Source organism: Aquila chrysaetos, chromosome 2 (genome assembly GCF_900496995.4).
Source record: "Aquila chrysaetos chrysaetos chromosome 2, bAquChr1.4, whole genome shotgun sequence".
NCBI lineage: Eukaryota > Metazoa > Chordata > Aves > Accipitriformes > Accipitridae > Aquila > Aquila chrysaetos.
Genome location: NC_044005.1, coordinates 10,392,620 through 10,419,514, shown reverse-complemented (window position 1 = coordinate 10,419,514; position 26,895 = coordinate 10,392,620). Strand labels below are relative to the sequence as shown.

General features: G+C 41.5%; 1 protein-coding gene across 1 annotated transcript in view; it reads right to left on the bottom strand.

Moving 5' to 3' along the window:
- LOC115350204 (protein AHNAK2-like) overlaps nucleotides 1-26,895 on the bottom strand; it is a 78,865-nt gene that overhangs the window by 25,339 nt on the left and 26,631 nt on the right. Inside the window, 5 exon segments of the mRNA XM_041129285.1 lie at nucleotides 317-498; nucleotides 1,289-1,430; nucleotides 2,027-2,083; nucleotides 2,867-2,956; nucleotides 3,754-3,830. Of these exon segments, the coding sequence (XP_040985219.1) occupies nucleotides 317-498; nucleotides 1,289-1,430; nucleotides 2,027-2,083; nucleotides 2,867-2,956; nucleotides 3,754-3,830 (548 nt within the window).

Below are 26,895 nucleotides of genomic sequence, written 5' to 3'. Positions count from 1 at the left end.
AATATATTACAGAGCTTATCTGGGCCTGCTCTATCAGTGGATACTTAACAACAAAAAAAACCGCTGACTCGCTAGAGAATGTTTTTCTACCCTAATGCAAGATTGTGACTTAATCCAAAACCTATAGTCTTGCCCAGAATATTTAAAAAGCTGCAAATATTGTGTGGGATTTTTTTGTTCTCATGAATATTCATGTTAGTAAGTTTAAACACATACCTAAGTCTTAAGAAGACACTAGTGTGTATTTTCTGGTCTGTTTCCACACAGCACAATACTACAGTGTTATCCAAACTTTGTAAACAAATCAAATATCTACCTGGCTTATTCTTTCCTTTTTGTAGTGGGCTGTAGAGTGAATGTGTTCTAGCTCTTCCTTCCCAGCAATTTTTCTTTTGAGGCTGAATTGGACTCTGTATGGCTCGGAATATTGGAGAATCTTGAGTGCATCTTCATATTTGATATTATCAAAAAATATTGTAGCACTTAGAAGCTGATCACCTGCAAGTGGAATCAGACATCATTTTAATTAGTTTGTGTTTTCTTGCCCTTTTTCAAATTCTGTTGAATTAATACCCACAAAAAAAAAATTACCACATCCTATTTATTTAAAATACGAAATTCTGTTCACATAACAGAATCATAGAATAGTTAAGGCTGGAAAGGACCTCTGGAGATCATACAGTCTAAGTGCCCTGCTCAGGGAAGGATCAGCTACAGCCAGTTGTTCAGGTCTATGTGCAGTCAGGTTTTGAATATCTCCAAGGATGGTGACTCCACAAGCTCTCTGGAAAACCTGTTGCAGTGTCTGACCACCCTGACAGTAACAAAGGTTTTTTCTTATATTTTTCAGTATTTAGACTCTGGACTTTTGTTCTTGTTTAAATCATTATTTATTGTAGTTTTGCAACATACTCTTTTGTGAAAGAATCAAAGGCAGGTTCTTCATGAAAGTTATGAGTTGGGTTTTGGGTTTTTTTCATTTTAGTTGTGTATACACTACTTTCTATGTATCTTTTTCACTGTTGCAGTGAAAATTAGAAACTTTTTTTATGGTATTAAAAAAAATCAAATTTTGTTATTTTTAAAGAAACTGATCTTTGAAATTATTAATATGGAAAGGTTAAGCTTACACATAATATTAGTTGGTTTGGGATCTACTATTTCTATTACCTAAAGAGATGACGGATCAGGTAGGTATCTATATGCACACACAGCTACATACCTGATTGTTTTATGATATATTTTAAAAAAACTCCAAACAACAAAACAACAGAAAATCAGACTGTACCTTCTCTCAGACTAAATATTTTTGAAGCAGGAGATTCCTTAAGTACTTTTTTAATAAATATTCCTTCATTTCCTCCACCCGTCACACTAAAACCACTAGCACCAGCTTCCACTTCTGTTTTCAGGGTCACTTCCATTATCTCCTAGGTATAGAAAAAAGTGTGAATTTACAATTTTTATTCAATTGTATCAAAGTGTTCTACATTGTTCTACAATAAAAAGTTGAGTCTCCTCAGGTATATTTTCAGTAGCTCAAGAAAGATTATCTAAAATAGAGAATGTACTTGTTCAGTGGGGGTTTGATTCTGCTCTAAATAAGAATTAAGCACATGCATTAGGGTTATGCTGGATCAGGGCCATAGAGAAAATAGGTTGTAATTTTAAAACATGACACATATGGAAACTTTTAGGGCTGGAAGATTGTATTTTCTGTGAAGATGTTAAGCACCTGAATTAGAGTCAATGGTCTGGAAAAGTCAAAGAGCTAATGCTGTACTGTACTCAAACTGGAGAAGGCTAAAGAATGCTAAAAAAAATATGGAAGGACCCCAAATAGGACAGGTAAGTGTTCATGGCTGTGCCACAGCTAGGTAATTTGTGAAGTTTCTGGTCAAAAGAAGTCTAAAGTGACTGTCTATTTGTCCTTCCCTCTGTCCACCCATCCATGTCTGTGTGTTGTTACAAACTTTACTATTTTGCAAACCACATGCCTAAAATTACTGAGTGCTTTTAGACTGACCTGTGGATGACTCTGTTTTGATCTGTCTGTAGAATGTTTTTTGTTTTCTTCTTGAAGCTGAAAAATAATTTGCAATTATTTAGTGTTCAGAAGTCGTGCTGTTGTAAAGTACAACAGAAGTCCTACACCAGTTAAAATGCCTGGTTTAGACTAAGAACTGAGACTGTCTTTAATGGCAACAGAGCAAAATTGGGATCTACAAGTGCAATGTACAATGTGAATGATTTAACTATATTATTCCCAGTAGTAAATTAGATGCGAAGGCCTCCCTGCATTGTACCAAAATTTGCATGAAATGAATTCCAGAGACCAATTGTATTAAGACATTGGGAGCTTTTCTGTGTTACTTATGCAGCACATTTCTCATGCTTTCATCTTTGTGAATGTACCCTTTTTTCATTTATTTGACTTCAGCATGAATTTCAAACTATTCCCTGATTATCTTAACATGACTGTACTAATTAAATCTTTACCTTTGAATAACCAAGATGCACAGGCAATTTTGAAATATATATTAGTTAGATTCAAGCCAGCTAAATATTCTAATAGAAGATCATTGTGATTTCTTGACACTCTCTGCCCCAGGTCCTTTAAGGAATGAAGTCAAATGCATTTTTTGCGAAGAAACAAGAACACGGCCAACAACAAGTCCAGTACAATATAAAACCATCAGTGAATATGGCCTTGATTTTGGTGGGGACGGGAAGACAATATTGCTGCAACAACATCCTGTTACGTGACATATGAGTCTCGGCTAGTTGTAGGAGCTAAAGCTTCTTGAATGAACTTGGTAAAGCCATGCCTGCATCAAAACTCAGTGATGAAAACTCAGTGTCTTGCCTTTAAATATTCTTCTTCTATGGAATATTCATAAACTGGAGAGGATCCTTGTGGCCTTGGACGGATGTCTTCTACTGCCACTTCATTAACCTGTGGAAAAGAAATGAGTGGTGGAAAGGAACATCCACCATTAAACAATGACGCATTTTTTTTTTTAGGAGAGTTTTTCTACTTAGGCATAAACTTCTGTGTACAAATCTTTCATTAGTAATGGTGGAAGTAGAATAACCAATAACTCTTTCCTTAGGTCAAGAACAAATGCAATTCTCATTTAAGGATATTCCTCAAGAATACAAGGGACAGACTCCTGAGAGACAAAACCAATGGTATGCTGATTTTGGTTTTCTTTATATGTATTGTATGCATCTATGGGCTAAACAGACTGAGAATACTGACAGATCAATTAGTAATAATTGAAAAAGGCAATAAAAATTCCCTCCCCTGCTTTATTTGCACACTTAACCTTTGCATCCTGAGGCTTCAAACTTTATTGCCCTCTATAACCAAGCAAACCATGGAAGAGTCCCAGCAGGAATTTCTGCTGACAAGTGCTTGGCATGCTTCCTTCTGGAGTCAAATGATAGGGAACCTAAACTGGCTAAAGCTTTAAGGAAAAGTTACTGTAGTCAACAGCCATGTAATAGTTTGTTAAGTCTTGGTATTAAACTTACGCTGGTGAATCATGGCAAAGAGCAGATCACTTTATATTGAAGCATCATACCAGCTTTTCAGCTGGCAGGAGAATCCCAAGCAAAAATACAACATTTTTGATGGGGAAAAAAATTGCCAGCAAGACCCAGCTGTAAACGAAATATTTAGGATCCCATTTTAACAAGGTAACTGCCAAAACCCCGTTCCAAAAAAAATCCCACTCTAAAAAAACTCACAGAATCTTCGTCCTCTGCATCCACATCAGCATCAGCATCTCCCGGAGGCTCGGCCGGTCTCAGCTGTCGTCCAGAACCTGAAAGCAGCACACAGGTTGTTGGTGTCTGTGGGAGCCACGCAGAGCACAGAGCAGTCAGCTTGCAAGCTGAAGCCCTCCAGAGCAGCACGCCTGGGGGACGTGCACGGGCTGGCTGTAGAAAGGCTTGCTTTCATTTAGATTCCTTATCTGGGATCTCGTCAGGCCAATCTTTCCAAAGATACCAGAAATACTCATATCCAGAAATGTAAAGGCTTTTGTGAAGGAAAAAATCCCCAGATTGGAGAAAATGTACAACTAGAAGTTAGCCAGAGTTGGTTTGTGGGGGTCGGTTTGTTGGGTTTTTTTTTTGATTACCAAGCGGGGCTTGAGGTGTGTATCGGGCAGGATTGTCAGGGTTTTGGCAGCGGTGCGGCTGTGGGGTGGTCTCTGTGGGAGGAGGCCATGAACCACCCTGTGCTGGACGCAGCCACTTGCACCCAGCTCCACCTGCAATGCTGAACCCATCGGCGGAGTTTCTGGCACCTCTGTGAAAACGTGTTTAAGAAAGAGTGGTAAACACTGAGAAAAAGAAACAACACCACTACAGGAGGAGGAGAAAGACAGAGAAGACCACACCAGAGCAGGAGGAGAGAGGAGAGATGTCAGAGCAGGAGAAATGCTGGAGCAACATAGGATCTCAAGCAGGGGCTGGAGGAAGAAAAGCTGCCTGAGCAAGGGCAGAGGAGGAGGCTGGACTCTGATGAGTCGGCGGCTGGTGGAGGAACTTGCCCTGGGGCAACTGAGCATGAAGCAAGGAGTGGAAAAATAAAAGCAGCCACCATCTGCTGACCACCCCAGCTCCTGCACCAACCCTTACCTCCCCAAAGGGACTGAGTGTAGCCCACAGTGAGGGGGTTGGAGACCAGAAAGAGGGGAGGTGTATGGAGGGGAACTGAGGCGTTTTCCCTGAGTGGTTTCATTTTTTTAAAAATATCAGAATCAGTAATTAGAAGTTCACTGATTGGCAATAAATTAAATTGATTGAAATTCCCCATCTTGAAACTCTTCCTTGCTTCTGACAGAGGTCTTAAGACAAGAGCCAGAGAGTAAACATCATGAACGTTTGATAGTCATAAAAACACTGTTTTCTTGGTTTTTTAATAGTATTGAGGGCAGAGAGAGATGAGGTGAAGGAGATGGGCTGTTTGAAGGTATGATTCTCCTGGAATGCCTTAAATTGGGCACCAAAGAATGAAAACAGCATGAATACATCATCATTTTCAGAGAACCAGGCTTATCCAGTAGAGGACAGTGTGGCTGAATTACACATTCCCTGATACACAGGCTATTCTAATACATGCCCAAGTCCTTGTCCTGGTAACTCTGTCTCTTTCCTGTCTCCATGCTCCATTTTTTTCAAGCCATCAGGCTGTCTAGCTCTCCCACAGCCAGTTCTGCAACTGCCACTAGTATACATAGTTTTGGCTCTGCTAAACAGATCCTCTGGCTTAAAAATATGCTTGAACACTAGAGAAGACAAACGCAAGCAGAACTGTGCAACTCATTCATTGTCGACATTAAATGAAGAATCCTTGGGATGGAACACAACATTTCTGGATGTGGATATTATATGCTGCGTGTGCAGGCAAGCTGGCACGACTGATGCATGTATGAAATCTCTCTAACTTACACAAGTTACCAAGCTCTTGTTAAAATAGCTGTGATTTTGCTAGCCTTTCTTCATAGTTTTCTGATCTCTTACGTTTATTTTTTCGTTGACTTTTTTGAAGATGAAATTATTTAGTACAGGCAGGGTTTTGAAAGAGTTATGCCACGTGATCAGTGATGGACCACTTCGTTAAGATGAATGGAAGTAGTGTACTTCCAGTGGGAATATCCCATGTCAGTCTGTGGGCCAAGTTTCCAAACTTGATAGACTAGAAGGCATCCTCATTAGTCATATGTACATCATCTTAATCAGCTCTCCTGTGGTATTTTAGCTCTAGAGAACTAGGATCAACTCAGAACACATCAGGGCTGCCAGACCATGCCTCCTTTAGCCTTCACAGGACTAGTCCCAATGCCTACGATGGACAATTCTAGAAAATGGTCTTAATGCAGACCCTAATTCAGACTAAAGACCTGCATAAATTGGCTTGACTATTTTAAAAAAACTCTAGCATATGCAATTTTCAGAAGCTCAAGAAAATTATGAAATGAGCATAACCTTGTTAAAAAATTTAGATCTGGATTTATGAATCTGATTTTAGGCATTTCTGCTTGAAAATTCTGGAATCCATTCATGAAGCTCTTTACCACATATATTTTAATAAGCATCATATGAGGAGAAGAGCTGCAGGACTAAGGCTGGATTGTTTAATTTGCTTAGTGCTTCTAAAAATTCAGGTGCCAACAGTGAATTTTATAGCTGTTACTAAATTTCCAAGAAATAGTAAGGACTTAGTCTTGTGGCATTGCTGTGTTTTTCACTTGGGAGAATCCCACCCACAAGCCCTGCAGTCCAGTAGAATGACTTAACAGAATATTGCTTGGATCGCTAGAGCATTTGCTCTTCAGTGCAGCACTTCAAGGCTAATGACAGCATTGATCCCTAGTGGCTGCCAATAATTTTACTACTGGAAAAGAAAAAGGAAAGAATTATCTGGGAGAATTCTTGGGCTGGTTCACTGCTGTTTCTCTTGTTTTAGTCTGGTGTAACTTCACTGACATTTTAGTTGTCTAGAACAGAAGCAATGCAAGTATGGGGTGCTCCGTTCTCAGGACTTGAATGGTCCTGTATAGTCTGTGCTGTTGATTTTTCACCATCCAGTGGGGCATATCCTTTGAGTCTAGGGTACTGAAGCTATCCTACAGGTTTTAACAGAGGTGAAACTTTTAAACCCAGATGTTTTAAACAAAGGATTCTTTGAATGGTTAGGTGACCAATACCTTCAAAAATCTTCCCGTTGCTAAGACCAGGCTACTCACAAAATCCAAGAGAATTAGATCGCTTCCTGCAGTGAGACCTGAACACCTATTTCCCATCAGGATGCCATTTTAAAGCAACAAGTGACACTGCCAATTCTTGTTCAGCATGGACGTAGAGAGAGAGACCTGGCCTGGATGACACCTCATCTGGGCCTGGACCAGGAGAGAAGTTTCATTTTTTTCACCAGCTGTTGATCAAGCAAAGCAGTGGTGTATGAGGCACAAGGGTGGCTTCACATCCTTGGCCAAGTATTGGCAGGCAATTGCTCTCCTTGTCCTTGCTAGAGGGGCTGCGGATCAAGGTTTGCCAAAATGTCACCAGAAAAATCCCCTGCTGTTAAAAGGAAAAACTGTCAGCATAAAAGGCCTCTTTCACCCACCTCATGATGGGTAGGAAGGGACAGAGTCCTCCTGTGAAAGCCTTTAGTAAACTGTTACCTCTCCTAAATAGTGATAGTTGGACTCTTTCCTACAAAATGGAGCAACAGATTACTGTTCCCAGGGCTAATAGAGATGTGGCTGAGATTGCATGAAGGGACATCAGCTACACAAATGACCTTCCCTCCCAAAGCTCCACACCGACACCTTTCCGTCCACCCTGATTTCCCCAAACTCTGCCTACTTTGCCCCTCTACCATAGCTAACCCATGTCATAAAAGCCTTCTTGTGCCCCTGATTCCTACTGTAGACTAAGATTTGCTTCAGATTTTTTCCCGATTCAGAGTACTTTAAAAGCAAATCTATAAGAGGGGAATTGCAGTACATTGATGATTTCCATTTTCAGCAAAGCCTTCTTTCTGTGTATAAAAGACTGTGCCAATAAACTATGATTTATATGCATGTCATTCTCATGCCCCAAATAGCAGTGATGCCAACATTTTATAGGTTTTAACTTTTTTTATAAACCCTGGACAATCAATGCTTTGTTCAAAATGTTTTCATAAACAAGATGGAATTTACATCAGTGACTACTTCTAATAGCCACTGAACTGACTTCAGAACAAGGGAATTTTTTGAAAGTACGCAGTAGGAGTTATATAGTCTGGAACACTTTCATATCATATGACTGAAAAGTGTATTTGCTTTTTTAAATGCAATTTAAAAAAAATATATTTTCTCTTTAATCTAACAACTCAGCTGGACTGCTTTGGGTAAAACCACAAAAACATAAAACCAGGTTATTTTTTCAGTATTCACATTTGGTGGGTAACAGTCTCCAAAAACACATTTGAGACATTATAATCAATTTCAAGTGTGACAGTGTCATTGAATTCAAGTCAATTGTGCTTTAATTTGTTGTATAAACTGAAGAGAAACCTAACTTTAATTGGGACACTGGCATATAAAATTACCATAATCTGTACACTTTAAAATCAAATAAAACAGCAAATGAGAATTCCAGAGATGCTGTTAAAAAAGAAACAATAACATCCTTTGCTGATCATCCTAGCTTCCTTGCTTACAAATTATATCACTTTCTCTGCAATTCTTAGATTTGGGCTTTCTGCTTTTTAAGATTTTATAGTAAAGTTATGTTTGCATATGGATGTAGTGAATTTAAGTAATCTGCTCTTATCTTTAAGCATATAACTTTTCCTTGCATCAAGTTCTTAGGCATTATCTTTCCTGCTAAAAGTGGCTTTGTTCTGTTCTATTTTATTTAATTTTGTTCTGTTTTGTCAGAGAGAACTAAAATGCCGTTGTTGTGTTGTTTTCCCTGGGATTTTAATGTAGATCAGTTAAAACTGACAAGAGTAGCAATGGTTGCAATGCACATATTTCTTACAAAGATGCAGGTTAAATATTGCTCATTCTCAAGTAAAATCTTCACCAGGAGAAGAGGTTCCTTCTTGCCATGTACTGACTGGTATGAATTATCTAACTTCACTTCAACAACTAGTTTCTCTTAAGAGACAGAAACCTGATCTGTGGTAAACATCTGTCCACAGGTGAAAACGTGCATGCTTTGCTCACTCATTTATTATTATTTGTTAATATATGAAGGTCACAACCTGTGCCTTTTCTGTACTAGGATTTTGATCTTTGCTAGTTACCATTTCTTAGCTATGGTAAGAAACAAGCAGTCCTGTTTGTGCAGCATTGTGGAAATAATAGCTTTGAGCCCATAGCCAGTTAGAAGACTCGTGCCTTGACGTGTGCGCAAGGCTGGGCCACCATTAGATCAGGTCTTGTCTGACAGCGCAAAGCACACTCTGGGCACATAACCTGATTTGTATTATTAATAAGGAGAAGGAGTGAATAGTTGCAAGACAAACAATAACAATAATAATTTAGTATCATTGTCATTGTTGGCACTGTGTTTGACCCAGCAAAGAATTCATACATGTAGGTCAGCAGTTTTCACAGTGCTCCCTCATGCTTATGCCTTGTTGCAAATAAGGTTGTGCATCGCTGCTGTCATGGACAGCTTTGGCTGGGTTCTGTATCAGACGTTTGTTCCTGCACCCCTCAGTCCCTCTACCTGCTGATCTGTCTGTCCCTGTGCCCTCTGGCACCCTGTCACGGGTCTGTTACTTCTCATGCGTGCATGGCTAGTCACTGCTAATGCACTGTCCCAGAATTCCTCCTACTTTTTAAATTAAATCCCTTTCTCAAAACGGGTAGTGTGCCTGGTATTTTTCCCAGAGCTTGTTCTCCCTCTCTTGCAGGTATTGCAGTTACTGGGATTCCTTTTCTTCCCTCAGAGCTCTCACAGCCTCCTGAGCAGTGCTGCTGCGAAGCCCCGCAGCCCCTTCTGATTCACTTCTTATATTTGAAATAGGGAATATTTAGAATAGTTAGAATATTTAAAATTGTGGGTCCCAGTTCAGGAAAGCACTTGATAATAGGAACGCTATGCATATGCTTGGCATTCATCTTGGCCTCTCAAGAGCACTTTTTCAGATAGGTAAGTTCACCTGACTTTAGTTTACTAAGAGAAATTTTTCGCTTTGAGGTTATGGGCAAAGGCAGCAATTCAAACACTGTACTTTTTCTTTGGCAACCTCAGTGCTTCAGTTTCCATGTCTGCGTCTTTTTTATACCCATCCCAATCCACTGTCTATTATTTTGATGAGTTATTAAATTAATGCACCTTGCAATGGGTTCTTTGGGTTTCCCAGGATATCCCAGAAGACTGGTGACTGATGAATAAATGTAGATCAACCAGCTAATTAAAACATCACTTCAGTTAGGCAGTGTCATCAAGCATATAAGCTATTGCGTTCTTGGTTTGGTTTTCTTAAAGGTCCCATGACTGAAAAATGACCTAAATCAGATTTTTTTTAAAAGCCCTTACAGACAAAGTTACAATGACAGCAAAAGGACCACCTTTTCCATCACAGCTACCATTTTCTGAATACGAACATGAATTTTTGGCACTTAACAGAACTATTTTCACCAGTTTCCAAAATCAGCTGTGCTAAAGATCTCCGAATCCACAAGGAGATGTTTGTGTGCTGTTAACTGCATCAGTTAGCTTGACAGGACAGAATTTGCCGATCCCGCTAAAAATGTTGTGCAAATGATATGTACAAGCACAAAAATAGCTACTCAGTATCAGCAGTGGCCTGAAATATTTCACTGTTTCTCTTTGTTTCCCCCAGTGTTTTTTTTCCTCGGCTCGAGTTACAAATGGAAGTGGTGACCTGATGCTACATTAAAGAGGACTAAAAGCCTAGCAATACTGTAATGCTTCAAGGTCTATTGTTAAAAAGAAACAAACCATGGCAGATTTGTTGTCCAGGACTGCTGTCTGGAGGCTACACAGCAAAGAGCATCTGCTCTAACACCGCACCTTGGGTTCCGCTGTGAATTTCCTCAAGTGTAAATGCCAGGTAACCAAGTGCAAAGACCGTGAACAAGAACAACTAGGAACACACGAGTGTGGCAGGGTGAGGGGCTTGGCTGTGGCAGTTCTGAGCAATCGTCCTCACCACCCAAATCCTCCTGGGCAGTTTGGTGGAGGAGTCACGTCCTTCCAAGCAAGCAATGCTGGAGGAAAACGATCCTGCGAGCATCAGTTGGCAAAATAAGAATCTGAAAGTGTCTGCAAATACACTCTTTCATGCATGCGCTGTGTTCCTTGAGGAAGCTGCCACGAGGTTTAAAGCACAGCTCATGGCACAGGCTCTTGCACAGTCTGTGTAGGCTTGACCATGAGCACACCCATGGCATTCCCAGTAAGCAGCTCCAACAATGCTGGGGAAAACCATCAGCAAAAAATCAAGAGGTTTATCTTCTACAGAGATTTCCTAGCACATTCCAGAGACCTGGATTCATTCCATTGTCCTGCAAGATCCCACGGACTGAGTTACAACAACTGCTGGGCAGGGCTCTGGGGCACGGCAGGACCGCAGCGGGAATGCTGTGGCTGTCACTCTATCCGCGCAGGGTACGTGGCAGTGGGGAGATGCGGGCGCGATGTCACAGAGAAGGCTGTCTCTCCCAGCCCTCCATCTCAGGAATGTAAAGTTACTTCACTTGAACCACTGCCAGCGGGACAGCGGGGGCACCCAGTAGCTCCACGTAGACGAACCAGCTTGTCAGCTCTGAAATGAACGGTTGCCACAGCAGAAAAAGTAGCCTTTCTGCCTCAGAAAAAAAGTGATAAAGTGAGGAATAGCACCTCGCCTTTAGCGTTTACACTCTGCCCTGTGCTGGGAGTAGGACCCTCCCCAACAAGCCCCGAAATTCTGGTCTCCCTAACTGTTTCTCTGAGATGAAGGCAAAGGACTAGTCTGTGGCATGAAGAGAAAGATTTTGCTGCTAAAGGGGTTTAACAGGCCTTGTTATCTGCAGGATGCTATCAGAACCAGCTAGGCCTGCGTTTAAGCTGTACTCCCGCCTTTGTTTTGCACTTGGTTTGGCAATGCCCCCTGGCTGCACTCTGTCACTGAGCTGCATACTTGTACTGCCATGAATGTAGCTCAGACTCCGGAGCCAAAAGCAGGGGCTTGTAGCACAGCAGAGCTCAAGGAGCAGCTACTCCCAAATAACCAATGCGTGAATAGTTTCCTTCCATTCAAGGCACGAACAAGATGTTTTGATTCAATGCCTTGGTATGTTAAGCTGCCCTTGTTGGCAGTTAGAGTACTCATTAAAAGCCTTCAAATCATCTCATCTCAAAACCTCCCGAAAAGAGAAAATATACGTAAGTTACAATCATCGGTCTCCTTGCCTGGCCGGAGACCTGTTTGTGAAGTTAGCTCCTACCTTTATCAAAAGGAACGGTACTCTGCTCTGCAAAGTACATCCAAGTAGAGAAATGTCTAGGGAATTTAGGTTTCTTGCAGACCATACTGAGCTCTATAGGATTTTATAGAGCATTTTCTACAGGTTGACTAATATCAAGGAGGATGTGGAAGAGCGCTGGCAACTAAGAACAGATATAAACACTACCATAAAAAGAGAAACTAACAGCCCCCAGATGCAAACGAGAGTGAATGGCTTTCCTGTGAGTGTGTATTTATTGATAAGCTCTGCCCACAGATTTAAAACCATTAAAAGCATGCCTGCTCACACTTCACAATAGGAGCAAAACCTTTAGTGAGACTGATCAGAAAGGAGCTCTTTATTCTTACAGCGGTCCATCTTTCCTCTGATGGTAAAGATAAACTTAATAGAATCCATAGGACCTTTCAGAGCATGAGCATAAATCACTCTGGTGGGGCTCTGCACAGACTTTCTCAGCTTGAGTCATATTTAAACATGAAAAGCACAGGGGACTATTTTTTTTGCAATAGTCAAATTGAAATTTCCCAGACCCTGGGTTAATGAGTTTCATCCAGCTATCACCATTTTTCGGTTACTTAGCTATATAGGAAATGTAGTTTGGCCAGATCCACATAACTCTTCTGGTACAAGAATAAAATATTTACTAAAATATTTTATTAGTCCAATATTTCACCTGTTGCTAAAAAAGAATAATGTTTCATAGGAGTAACACAGTGTTTGAAAATAAGCTCTCAACCAAAGTTTGTTGTGAGAACATGATTAGAATGATGTCCAAAAGAGACAGCAAAAGCAGGCGGCAGTGGCTGACACCTGAATTTCTCTCTCCTGGTCCCTCCCCGCTCTCGCTAGTTAAAATACAGCTGCAAGTGGCAGGGTGAAAAAGGCAGCTGGAGAAATGCTCATGGCACCCACCAGACAACCAGAAGTTCAGTGCTGTTTCCCCTACTGAATGGTTCTCTCTCAGAAGCACAAGTTCTGCATTATCAATTGCCTGGAGGGTAGGTGTAATGTCCTGCCCTGTGTCTGTGTGTTTGCTTGTCTTAGGCAGGAATTTTCCTCTCTTAAGTTTTACGTGACAGAATGGGTTTTCAATGTGTGTTTTACTTCCTGCATAAATTCCCATGGTGTTCTGGTGTATAATATTGTGATGATGATGTGACATTAGGACCCTCTCCGATAATTATCAATTACGATTTTTCCAGGACTGCAGATCCTCTATTCTCACAAAGTCAGTAAAGGAAGGGAACCACTTTTTAGCAATTGTTGTTATGTATGTCCTAGCTCCCAGTCTGAACAAAAATTGCTTACCACCCTTTTGGATGGGGCAAAAGTGATTTAAAGATTCATAGCCAAATAAAGCCATAAAGACTGGTCTAATCTACTGTGGTCCTCAACAGTTTTATCTCCTGGGACTCTCAACAGTTTTATCTCCTGAGATACACTGTTTTTACTTACAATTGAGTCTCTACCAGTGCTGTAAATAGTTGCATGGATACCCAGCTGAAATGTCCTAGGGTGTCACTGTCCATCTGGATAGTCTGGATTTCAAGAAGGGCTTCAGGGGCATGTTGCAAGTGAAGTGCTCTCGCTTGCTTACCAGCTTCAGAAACCCCAGTAGAAACTACTCTGCAGTTATTTGGCTATCCAATACATTGATTAGGCATGTTGCAGCTTTTTTTCCCTCTGAAAGAAATCCCTTCACCTACATAACAAACTAGACTTGGAAAGCGAATGCAAAGCTGCCTTCCTCTCAGAGCCAGGGGCAGTTGATTCCTACTATCCTCCCTGTTAGATAGCTGTGAACTCAGCTCTTATCATGACTTGCCTAGAAGCAGAGGCAGGTGGGTGCCTATTGCAGATAAGGCCCATAAAGCTCATGAAAATTAACTTTCCCACATTCCTTCTCCTCGCTGATTCACCCCCCCAAGAATCCAGGCTTCTCCCAGAGCAGATTGTTTGTTCCACTGCCAAAGCACAGCCCTGCTCAGATTTAGAAATGAATCAAATGAATACATTTATTAAAAATGATCGTTCTGCCCATGTAAGCTTGATTGGCAGCCCTGGAAACTCAGTTTCGCTGGCCGCAGAGTCTGTATTGCTTGAGAAGCAGTGGCCGTAACCCCAAGCTGTCTCTTAAGGGAGCCCAGTACTGACCCGGAGAGGTAGCAAGGGAAGTTGACTACTCTTCGTCCTTTCTCTGACACATTAAAGGAAGATGCTAATTCTTGGTGCTTTTAGTAGAGAGCGCATTTGTCCCCTAAGAATAGATAAGAATAGAGGATCTACTAACATTATACAAAAAGCCCAAAGCAACTGATACAGGCTTTATATAAATGGCACTTACCACTCCAAATCACAAACAGACTTTTCAGCCCAAACTGCTCTTCAAAACCACCGCTTAAAAATATCCCCATCAGAATCAATGCGCAGTAAAAATTTTTGTATTTATATATAAATACAAACATATACATATGTACATAGAGAGAGAGAGAGAGTTCACATTAAAGATCCTTATGGTCTGGGAAGACTTTCATTTCTCTTTACTCCATTGATAAAATTTAGTGCAAAATTAAGTGCCCAGATGCAGCAATATTAATGGAGTGATGTTACTTTGGCCATCTCTCTGGTATACTGGGCATAGCACCTCTGAAAAGAGGAATGCAGCAAAAACCTTGTATTTTTTCCACAACCTTTTATGGGGGCTTTTATATAAACATCTGCCCTTGGAAACAGGTTTTCAGTTTGAGAGAAAATTCCCTGGGCAACTTGTTTGGATGTAAATCACCATAGAAGAAAATATCTTTTAAGCTTTTAAATTCCTTTATGTATATGTAATACAAGAGATATGGGAAAAAGGTGACAGAAAATTATTATGGGAAAATATTTTATGTCAAAGATAAAGTTACCAGTTCCCTCACTTTGTTAAGATAAAAATATTTTCTGTCAATAAACAGTGGTGGTAGCAAAATAGTATTTGGCACAGCTCATTTTCTCTTTTTTTTTGTGTGGTATAAGAGAGTCCCTTTAAAATTAGAGAGAATTTCTGGATGCAGACTGAGTTTACAAAAGCATAAAAGCTCATTTACAGATAAATTAATCCACTGAGTCAGATAAATAATTTAATTAGTACAGTTCTGTTCATATCAATGTACTTCAAATCTGAATAAATGGACTATAAACTTGGTTTTCAGTCCAAAAAAAGTCAGGTTTCTAAAGAATTCAACAGATGACCTACCAAATTCTTTTCAAAAATGATGTCTCCTTATTCCAGTTCATTGGTCTCACCTTTTTTGAATGTCTTTCCCTAGCAGATGTATACCTCATCCCAGCATTTTCTAAACTTGCCATTTGATAACTATCTTCTTTTACAAATGAAATCTGTGAACTTAATCTTTACTGTTTGAAATTAGAAATAATTAGATATGTAAGACTGAAAAGCATTGGAATTTTAAGTGCATGTTAAGTTATAGAAGGAAAAACTGAAGATGACAAACTTCTGTTGCATTATATTTTTGAAAAAAAGAATATTTGAATCTTTGCATGTGGTTTTTAAATGATTCAGTGCTCATTTTCCCTCTCTGCATCTTCAAGCCAGTTCTGAGGCACCCAAAAATAACAAACCAGCATGCTTGCCTAATAGATTAGAGGAAAACACAGTTTAGTTAAGGAAATATTTTTCAGTTTTACGTTTCACAGAGGCTAGCACAAATGATAGGGAGAAACCATTTTTTTGAAGACTCATTACTGCAGTTCTGGATTTCTTTTTGATTAAACACTCAAATGGGGAGAAAGTAACTACACTGCAGTTCGTCCATGTGGTAACCGCTGAATGAATTGATATGGGTGGAGTTGTTTGAAAGCACTAAGATGACTATTTCTTGGATTTGATTATCAACCCTAAGGCTGATTCATAACATTTCCAAACATTCAGAGCATCTCTGTAATAAGAAAATAATGATATCTTATGGAGATGAGTAACTGTTTCTTTATCATAATGGTCTATTCACACACAGGTTAAATATTCTTTAACTCAGTTAAAAGAGGATGCATTCTTTTTGAATGCACATGGTAATGTTTTTCTCGATGAACAGCTGCACTAGATTCAAGCTAATGTATAAGGGAGAGTAAATTACATTTTGACCTTTAGCTAGATCAAGGACTCTACTGAAATGAACAGACTTGTACCACTACAAAGCTAGCATAAGGAAAAGGAAGACCCCGGGGCTTCAGTTACAGTCTTTGAGATCTACTGCAAGTAGGTGGATCTGATTCTTCTCTCAGGTGGCTTCTTTAGAGTAATTTAAATCTGTGCAACAGGAGGACAATCCAGTGGCTTGTCCCCACTTTGCAGAATGGCAACAACCACCCAATTTGCAGAGCTGTGGAGAGTTTGAGTGGAAGTGGATAGAATGGGAGGCACCTGGAGATGCCCCTCAGTCCATCTGTAGGTTCTTCTGCACATCCTTGCAAAGAGTATTTTAAAACCAATGGTGTTTTACTACTTATGCTCTCTTGTACCCTGCCTCATCCAATGGCCCCAGTGAGGACTCTGCTTTCCGTGTGTGCACTGCAGTTCATCATGTGCAGCAGAGAGACTATTGCTCTCTGCTAAGGAAGGTGTGTTTGCGTTCCTTGCCCCACCACCACACACAGCTTACAGTCAATAAAGCCAGAAAAGGAGAACGATTGCTACCATGAAATTATCCTGTCTGCTGTTTACAAGGTCGAATAATTTTCACTTTACCGTCAACAAACAAAAAGCTCCACCACCACCTTACTGTGACATTTTTAAATACTGCAGTCCCAAAGTCCTCCATGAACTGAGATGTCAACAACATTTTAGCAATGACTGAAATATTTGCTTTATATAGTGCTGTTGGGGTCAGTTTTGACAGCATTCTGCGACTACACTGGTTTTTCTTCATTGCAAATACTTTGAACACTACTTAATCACACTTTGAACACTCTTATGGGGAAGGTCTGTCCCCATTTGACCAACAGGGAGTAAAGGAAACAGAAAAGCACTGGGCTGATCTTTGAAAAAGACAAACAGCCAGAGCTCTCCTGTTTTCAGAGAAATCAAGTGTTTGACATCTTTCAATGCAGAGCTTGATGCAACTGGGCCCAGATAGGAAAAGGGCAAAGATAACCCACGTGTAGCCAGAGTAAGTCCTACTTCAGCAGCTACTAACTGAAAACCAGGCCCTTTTACACTTCCACACCAGGTAAATCTACCATGTTAAGGTTATCTCAAAAGGTTTTGAAAAGATGCCAGGGTCTCAAGTACGTAGGACCCAGAACCAACAACACTAAGCAAAGCACAGTGAACAGAGCCAGAGCTAAAGTGTAGGATCTCCTGAGGCATGTTCTTCTGCTTACAGGTTCGGTTCGGGAAAAGAACTCTGGTTTTGGAAGACAGCTTGGCCAATGCTTGGTGCTAGGACTTGTTCTTGATCCCTGGACTTCAAAAGCCCATTCTCAGAAGGCCTCTGCCCACATGTGCAAACTTCATGTTGCTGCGGGATTATCCTCTGCAGCTGGAACCACTGGCCCAGTTAAAAACTTCTGGACTGGTAGGTATAAGAAGGCTCTGAGGGTTTTGTTACTTTTATCACTTGGGCACATGTGTATATGACTTATACGTTACTCTGCACACCTCTGCAGCAGGGAAGGTCACAAACACTTCACAGCTATACATCTGAAGAGAGGGATCTGAAAATGTGTCTGAACAATTTCTAGGGAAGTTTAAGTTCTCCTCGCTGAGCAGTGCCAGCTCAGGGATACTGGAAAACACATTTTTCATGTATGTGTTTTTTATTAAATGCAGCTGTCAAAAAAAAGGACGGCTCATGTTCCTGAAAAGGTGCAGTGAAGAGAAGACAAATGGTTGGAATAAAGCATTAACAGAAATGTGCCTACTCTGCCTAGGCAAAAATCACCGCTTCTGTAGAGCCTTCACAGCAACCTTCGAACTAGCTGGCTCAGGGACCAGTAGCTGTCTAGCTCTGGGATTTCAGTGAATGCTGTACAAACCCAACCAACTCCCCAGGAAAGTCAGTCCCTGCTGCACAAGCCACCCCTCCCCTTCCCCAGACAGGCTGGAAAGACACCAGCTCTGCACAAACTGCACCTTCCCAGTGCTGCACAGGCACAGCTGGAGAGAGACTATCTTTAACTAAGCCTCGCTCTCCCTGCCATGCTGCAGATAATGTTTTCCAAGTGTATTGGCACTGAACTTAAACCATCTACCGCAATCTGATAATGCTTACCTCTAATCATTTTGCTGCAGTAAAATTACGGAGGTGAAAACAGCAAAGGCAAAGTGAGTGTTTGTTTTCATGATGATAATTTTCCTGTTGTTCAATAGATATAGATTCAGATTTTGTCCTCTGATCTAAATGTGTATTCTGAAGGAGTTCAGCTGGATTTATACCAGTGCAATAGCAGAATTTGGCTTGTGATCTTCAGATGACAACATCAGTTAACAGACTTGCTTATTTCTCTGTAATATATTCTTCAGGTTTTCTATGAAGTTCCTATTCAACAAGCACAATAGTCTAACTACGATGCACTTTTGTGGCAACAGTGTACCACATAAATTAAGCTAACTCTGGGTAATATCACAAAAAAATATGTGTTTATAGCTTCATGCCAGTTTCTGACTAATGCTTTTGTTTGTTGCTATAGCAAACCACACATGAATCTGATAGCCAAAAGCATGTTTATGACTAACCTTAGCTCTCTGGGGATTAAAAATATGGAATAAAAAAAAAAAAAAAACAAAACCACAACACACAATGTGAGGAGAACATGATAGGAAACACCTTTTTTGGCACAAGTTACTATGAACATTAAAAGAGAAGAACATCATGAGTGGAAAACATTAGGAAATGGGAACTGTGGGAATAACCGGCTTTAACCCACGATGATTCAAGTACATCTTTTATTTCACATCTCAAAGTTGTCTATGCAGGACTAGACTACATTGCAGGAAGTCCTGGCTGCATGTTAAGGGATGGATTTAAGCCTCTGAAGTCTGAAGAAGCTTTGGATCACACTTTAAAACATTCAGACCACTTTACTCGAGATCATTTTTACACTCTGCCTTGACACCTAGGACACTGGTATTCACTTAATTTATTTCTATTACAATTTATACTTTGGTAGTTTCCAAGAGCCTGTCCCAAGAGTGACACCTCATTATGCTGTACAAATACACAATGGAGAACAATGTCGGCCCCAAAGAGCTTTCTGTCAAACTAACGGGGAGAGCCAAAGGGAGAGGAGGATGGACAGAGAGAGAGTGGGAGGCAAAGACAGAGAGGCGATGTGACTGCACCACCCACCGAATCAGAGGTTGAACCCAAGTGTCTTGCATCCCAGTTCAGTTGACTGATTCAGGTTGCCAAATATGTTATGTGAGAAGAATACATTATGTACCCTGCAGAGGAGGGAAAATCAATACAGCTAAAGTGATTCCTAAACTAGGATAGCTTACAACAAAGCTACATTATGTCAGGCAAAATTTATACTGATGTTGCCCTGTTATTCTTAATAACCCCTTTCCTTCATGAGTTAAAAAAAATAAAGGAGAATATTGCCTTATAGTGTATAAATACAGATCAGTTTCCATCAATGTTTTCTATTGATATTAATTACTCTGGCTCTAGACTACATATTGCATCTTTATTCACAGATCTGTATCGTACATAAAGGCATATGATTATCACAGTTCATGGCAAGTTCTTCCATCATCTATCCCAACACTCAGCAGAGAGTCTAGAGATCGTATACAGCTTTGTGGAGAGGTAGGTCTGCCCAAGCTCTAGTGTTCCAGTTATTTCCAAAGGGATGTTCATGAAAGACATCTTGACCCATCAGTAGGATAAACAGGACAATGCCATAAACGGAAGCTTATAAAAATCTGTACGACTCAGATCTTGCTTGCTGGTCATTTAGTGCCATGGGATCAAATCTTGAAGTATTGAGATTTCATTGTGTGCCTACTCAAGCAAGATATTCATTGGCCTCAATGAAACTGATATATGGCATGCTACATCGCATTCATCTTGTAATTCAGACTGTGACATGGACTGAGATCAGCTTTGATTCCATCTTATAAAATCCAGCAGACCACACAGCACCACACAGAGTAATCATGCCTGCATCCTTCTAAGAGAAAATACTTTTAGAAAAAAATGCAAGCATTTTGTAGATTAGCCATGGATTCAACTGATGTATACTGCAGGTAGCATTATGATGTCAGTGTTTATATATAAAGTGAAAAACAAAGGCAAATAAGATATAGCCAGAAGTTTTCCAGCTATAGCCTAAATATCACTTCTGAACTACAGAGCAATTGCTGGTGACATGCAGAAGGCCATATATGACTCTCTCTTTGCTTTCACATGCTTTTTCAGTTCTTCACATTTGGCAGAAAGTGCATCTTACAGAAAAGAAAAAAAAAAAAAAGATGCCAGGCTTCTTTCCTCCATGTTGAGAGCCTGAAAAGAGCTCTGGGTACTGGAAGCACCATACAGAGACCATTTCGAAATAGCCACCTCATTCCCTGTGACTTAGCCCAAAAGCAACTGCTCTTCCCTGCGAGTTGTGTAATAAATGAAATAAGGGATTGTAAGTATCGGGGAAAGAGGTTCCCAACCCAACTCCTGCTCTGAATGACTTTCCGATCTGCAGTAGCAGAAGGCACTGGTTACTAGTACTTATGGATACGTACTTATGCAGGCACAGCGCTTCTTAACGAGCATCTTTCTCTTTGGGCTCTCAAAGGGCACAGCTACCCCTTGTATCCTCTGGGGTATCGATCACTGAGACAGCACTGCTTGGAGCATATGAATATGCCAGCTTGGCAACTGCAGCATTTGGTCATGGTCACCAAGAAAGTCCCTGCACCTGCCCAGAGCACTATATGAAAGCAGGTGAGTTCTCTCTGCCTCACAGAAAGTAAGGTAGCAAAGCAAAAAAAATGACTTGCTCAAAGTCACAAAGCAAGTTGGCAGCAGAGCCAGCAATAAATACAACCCAGATGTCCTGGATTCCACCTCCTCCCTGCACCACGCTGCCTCTCTTAGCTCAACGCTGGAAGGAAATGTTTTACATTTACTCATCCCTCCTTTTCCTTTGTCAATAGAAATTAAAGCAGGCATCTGACTGCCTAAGCCTTGAATACTCTGATGGTTTCCAAGGCTTGCGGTGAAGTCAGCCAACACTTCTATTGAATCCAGCCCTAATGGACAACTAAAAGCAATTTCTTTGCCAACTGGCCTATCAGTGCAAAACTCATCTAAGCACATACTACTTTTATACAGATAGGCATTGTGTGTGTATATATATATATATTTCATGAGTTTGCAAAGAACCACTAATTACAAAAATACTATTTTTGTAACTCAGCTGAGCAGTGAATAGACTGATCTACTACTATTAAAAAAAAAAAATACTGCATCATGATTTTTCCAAGTATAGATTTAAAACAAGCCTCTATACATTTTTACTTTGTCAAAAGGTAGGAAGGTATGTCAGGATGGTTCTTGCTTTGAACCCACTCGGGTCTGCTTAAAGACTGATGGCTAATTAGCATTAATTTTCCCTTACTTTATTTTGTGACTACAATGTCCAAATATGTAAAATTTGCTCATTAAGCTATCTATGGTGTCTGTGTGGAGGGCCACTTCCATGTATTTTCCAAAAGCAATGTAAATCTCATTTCCATGGGAATACATCATGTCCTGTCAACAGAATATCCTTACTGCTGTCAGCCCAAGGTCAGTCCATGTCTCTGAGTGGTTGAACACACTCTTACTTGCCTTTTTTTTTTCACCCTTGAAGTGAATGCCATTCCATTTTTCCTGCCTGTCATCATAAAAATCCAGCTGGGAGTTGTAGGTGTTGTGCTGCCGTTGCTATAACTCCACTGGCAATGTGTTTCTCTGGCTACCGAAGGGTACTTCAGGGGAGCTGGACAGAAGTTAAAAAGAAATGCAGCATTGCATATTGCACCCTTCTCTCCCCCAAACACCCGAGAGGCATGACAGTGGGAACAAAAACTTTAGCAGCTGCAGGTTGCCTAAAATATTTATCTCCTCTTTGCAGAACTCCCTCATTTTTCTTGACTAGAAAACAAATCTACACAACATTTTGCATTCAGATCTCCAAGCAGAGGTCTCTGCCCCTCCGCAGGAGAGCAGCAGGAGATCCAACACACGGCAAGATCGCAGTGCTCATGCTCAGTCATACTATGTGCCTGCACCACGAGCGCTTTGCACGAACCCATATGCTGGATAACTGCATCCACAGCTTTGCTCCAGGCAACAGGGATTTGTTATGACTGAGAATTTCGGAGATCTTCTAGACAATGAAACAAACCAAAATGCAGCCCAAAAAAGCCTTCCTTCTTTCTCTGTAAAACTGTTTCCATTATTTCCTCTATACTGCCACCTCTGTTTTGCTCAACTTGCTTGATATAAACCTTGTAAGTCCTCCAAGGCACACCCGGGTAGGTGGCTATATATCACTTAACATGATGGGAACCTTAATCTGCCATCAGACTGCAGCAGCAATAAACGACAAGAGTAAGTCTTGACAAACGTGGCTGGGCTGTGCCATTTTTGTGCAACAACAGTAAGTTTGACAGATTTGAGTCTGCCTGCATGCCAGAGACATTGCCTTCTGCATAGTCTCTGCAGAGCAGGAAATTCTCACTCCTTCTCCTCAAAGCTATTGCAGCCAGGTCAAGGACTTTGCTCCTTGCTGCAATTTTCAGTGCCAATTTAGCAAGTCCCAGCTCCCTTCCCCTGAGCTCGCAGGCTCTGGCTAGCCTTGCACGTAGTTCCAAGTGTGTCCAAGAGCCAAAACCTTATCGCAGTCCATCTCTGTCTCCTCACAAGAACAGAGTTAGTGGAGGAGTTAGCATGGTCTGTTTGTCCTGATGTGACAGCCAGCTCCTGTTCTGGATTAGAGGATAATGATTTTCCCTCCCTCTCCATCCCTTACTGGGCATTTAAAAGAGAAGGATTTGTGGAAAAGAGAAAATGCTCACGGCTTCTTACACCTCTTTTGCCCTCCCTTTGCTCTGGTGCAAATGAAAGCCCCAGGCCCAGGCTCATGGGCTGTCTCTGTGTGTGCTGCCCAGCGGCCTGACTTCTGTCAGCCCCAGCCACGGAATAACAGTGCGATAGTGGAGAGGTGTTCATGCAGCACCTGAATCTACCTGCAGTTCCCCACACAGAGGACTGCTGGCAGAAGACCAGTTTTCAACACGTGTCAGAACTCGGGAGAGCATTGCAAAAGCGTTGCTTCCCTATCACACGGCAGGGTGGAGATCTGCTGACTCCAATCCCCATTTTTCAAAGCAGGGCAGAGACTGAACATGAAGCAGCAGCGAGCCCCAAACACAAAGGAGTGCAAATAAATTAATAAAACACAGCTGAGAATGGCTGGGGCAGCGGTCAGCAGAAACACCCCGGACACCCTGACCGCTGTGAGGACTGCTGCGCGTCTCGCTGCTGACGTGCCAATACAGCTCCGCAGCACCTGGGTCTGATGCAACACCTACAAGGTGTTTCCCCTGGGCTGGAAAGGCTGTCGTTGCCCACGAGGGCAAGGAGCGGGGTCTTGCTGCACGGGGTCGTCTCACCCACGCTGATTTTTACTGTTTTGTGGCTGGACGCGTGCGTGTGTGGCCCCGCTGGCTGCTTTCTCAGTGCCCTTGGGAAATAATCCAAAATCATTGGTTTTCTTTCCCTGTCATTTGCTTCTGTCCGTGCTCTGGGGTCATCTTTGACCCCACCACTGCATCACGAGGGTTTGCAGGCGCTTTTAGGCAGTCTTGCTGAGGCAGTGGGCTGTGGCAGCAGGGCGTGCTGTGGGGTCCCCTGCTCCCAAACCTGTCTTTATGCCAGGGTATCTGGCATAAAGATACCAGATCTTTATGGTATGTTCTGCCAGTTCTGCCAGCTGGACTGACCTCACAGATACCAGCCTGTGAAGGGCTTCAAGGTGGGCTTGTCACAAGCTTCTTTCATGGGTACTATATGAATTTAAACTTTTCTTCAGGAAAAAACTCAAGAAACTGAAAATAGGAAATCAATTTTTTTCCACAGGTTTTCCTACCCAAGCCATGCCATCAGCTATGGTCCACATCCAACAAGTTAATCCGACTCAGCTACTTCAGCCCCTCTGTTTCAGAACACCTTGCGTCCCTCCAGTGATGAGTGCCCTGAATGCCCCTGGCATCACGCTGCTGGGCTGAGCACCATTTGCCTGCATGCAAACACCCCACCTGCTGAACCATCAACCCATCTGCTCTGCCATCTGCCTGCCACAGCCTTCCGGGCTGCTGCACTGTGCAGTTATCTCCTGGGCAAGCCATGGTCTTATGCTGAAAGAGAGGGATTGCATCATTTCTTAAATCAAGAGAGAAAGACATTTCTGCGTTTGTACGGCAACGTGCTCCAGGACCCATAGGTTGACTGGGATGTCGTCTTGCCAGGTACTGACTGGATATACAGTAAGTGCTGCTGACACATGCAGTTATACGTGCTGGCCCCAAAACGACAAAACACTGCTGCCCTCCAAACAACATTTGTGCTACCAGATTCCCCCTACTGAGAAGCTGCTGAGATCCTGCCGCTCTGGGACATTGTATTTTCCAATACTCGCTGAGCAGCCTGGTCTCTGAATAGGCATACCCCATGCATCCAAGTAGCAGCCCATGCTCTCAGCCCTGCTGTGCTCAGCAGCAGCAGAAGGGGAGCAATGGTCCAGGTCTCCAGGAGGAGCCCCATGGACTAGAGCTGGCCACATGGTCGGGATGGGAGCGGTTCTGCAGGACTGGGACTGTTTATCCACAGTAGCAAAGCAGAAAAAGGGAGACAGGGCGAGAAGGAGGGGGAAGCACGGGGCAGAGCTCCCAGGAAAACGTGCTGTGGACAGTTTGCTTGGGCTCCTCGGAGACTCCTGACAGCTGCTCTGATCTCCTCACCATGAGACCCAGGGATGATTTGTTGTCACATGCACCGAGCACCCTGTTTTCTTTCTAAGAAACAAGCTGGTATATTTAGGAGAGATTACATTCATTCTTGAGCTTATCTGCAAGTGCTAGGCTTATTCCCTGGGCTTTAAGGTTTATTTAGAACAAATAAGGTTTATATATTTGGTTGGTGAAGCATGCAATGTATACATTATAATTAGGTAATTAATGCCCTAATCTCTGTGATGAGCTTTCCTGGCATAACCCAGTGCAGTTTTCCAAAAGCTTCTTTTTAACCTCGGAGGAAGGATAATTTTAAAAAGAAAAATGTTGTTTCTCCTGCTATCTCTATCCAAACCATTTCATTCACAGATTCCTCCTAGACTGACTGAAGCAGTTGTTAAATCCACTGTGGACATATAATCCAAATATAGATGTAAGATCACAGTGCCATTACTAAATGTATTCCTTTCATAAGAGTTCTGTGGGGGTCCTGCCTCCATCCAGCTCTGTAAATCACTGAAATGTCCCCTTATAAATACCTGGGTGTGAAATAGCTTTCAAAAGTCTGTTTTACACCACTTTACACAGTCAATAATTTTCTAGTCCAACACACGCCCCAAAAGAAGAGAGTGATAGCAGAGCCTAAAACTGTATTACCCTTCATGACCACTCTAGCACTGTCTGTTCATAGGAAGCCTGGTTAATAAGTTAGCATCACAACTGCACGCATCACTCATTGTCTTTGTAGCCATCCATGACCACAAGTATAAATGCCACTTGTAGTCATCATTCTCATGTAAAAATGCCCAGTTTGCCTCCAAAATGGGCTCTGACTAACTGGTTACTTTAATTAGGCACTGAGTCGTCCGAGCTATTCATTGCGCAAATCATTTTTTTTCTCATAATCAAGCCCATTATGTGAAAAAGTCAACCTTAAGGAGTGTGAGGACACAGTTCATATAAAAATCAATGCAACCTTTCACTAAAGCATAAATCTGATCAACTCTGACATATAGGAAAATATTTGGGGAATGCTTAATGACATTTTTGTGTTCTTGTAAATTATTTGCTTTCAGCTGATTTTACAAGCAGGAAGAGGGAAAGCTCAGCTCACACCAGGAAATATCAGCAATTGAAACCACTAGCTTTCTCATGATAGTTTCACAGATCTTTGGCTCATATACCTTCCAATAAACCCGCACACATTTCAAACAAAAAAACCAGCCCAACTTTTTGGATGCTTATTTGATCTGAGGGAGAGCTGCTAACTTCTCTGAGGTTCACCAAAAGCTGATTTCTATCTATTTTTCAAAATAAAGATGCCTAATCCCACTTAGACATTTTTTCCCTTCAGAATATAATGCAAACATCAGTTAAAGCAGTTTTTGCTGTGTAGAAAAGTTATTATTCCATTTGCCACTACACTCTAATTTTTGCTCCTGCATGCATGTCCTTTGAGTTTCTTCTTCATGCCAAAATTTCCACTTTGGAATTCACTCTTCCAAGTAATTCTGCTAAGACTGGATCTTTGGATTAAAATAAGAATGACATGGGGCAAGGAAAACAAAAGTTCCTGCATGTACATATTTTGAGGGAAAAGTAGAGCATTTTGCCTGGCTGACAGTCAAAGGGCTGGGTGCTGGGGCAAACCACACAGCAAGTAAATGAAGAGGTGACCTGTGGAAAGCTGAATGACGTTAGCTTTCTACAGCTGGTACAGAGTACGGGATACTTAGGAAAAATAGGGACGGTTGGACTAATAAAACGTGAGCTTTCAGGACTTGCTGCAAGGTGGAAGATTTTATATCTATAGTAGTTTATTAGACTATTTAGCTAGGACTTGTAGAAATGGGAAGAAATACATGCAGCTTGAAACCTTTGCTTTTCAGTGCTGGTTGACTGAGG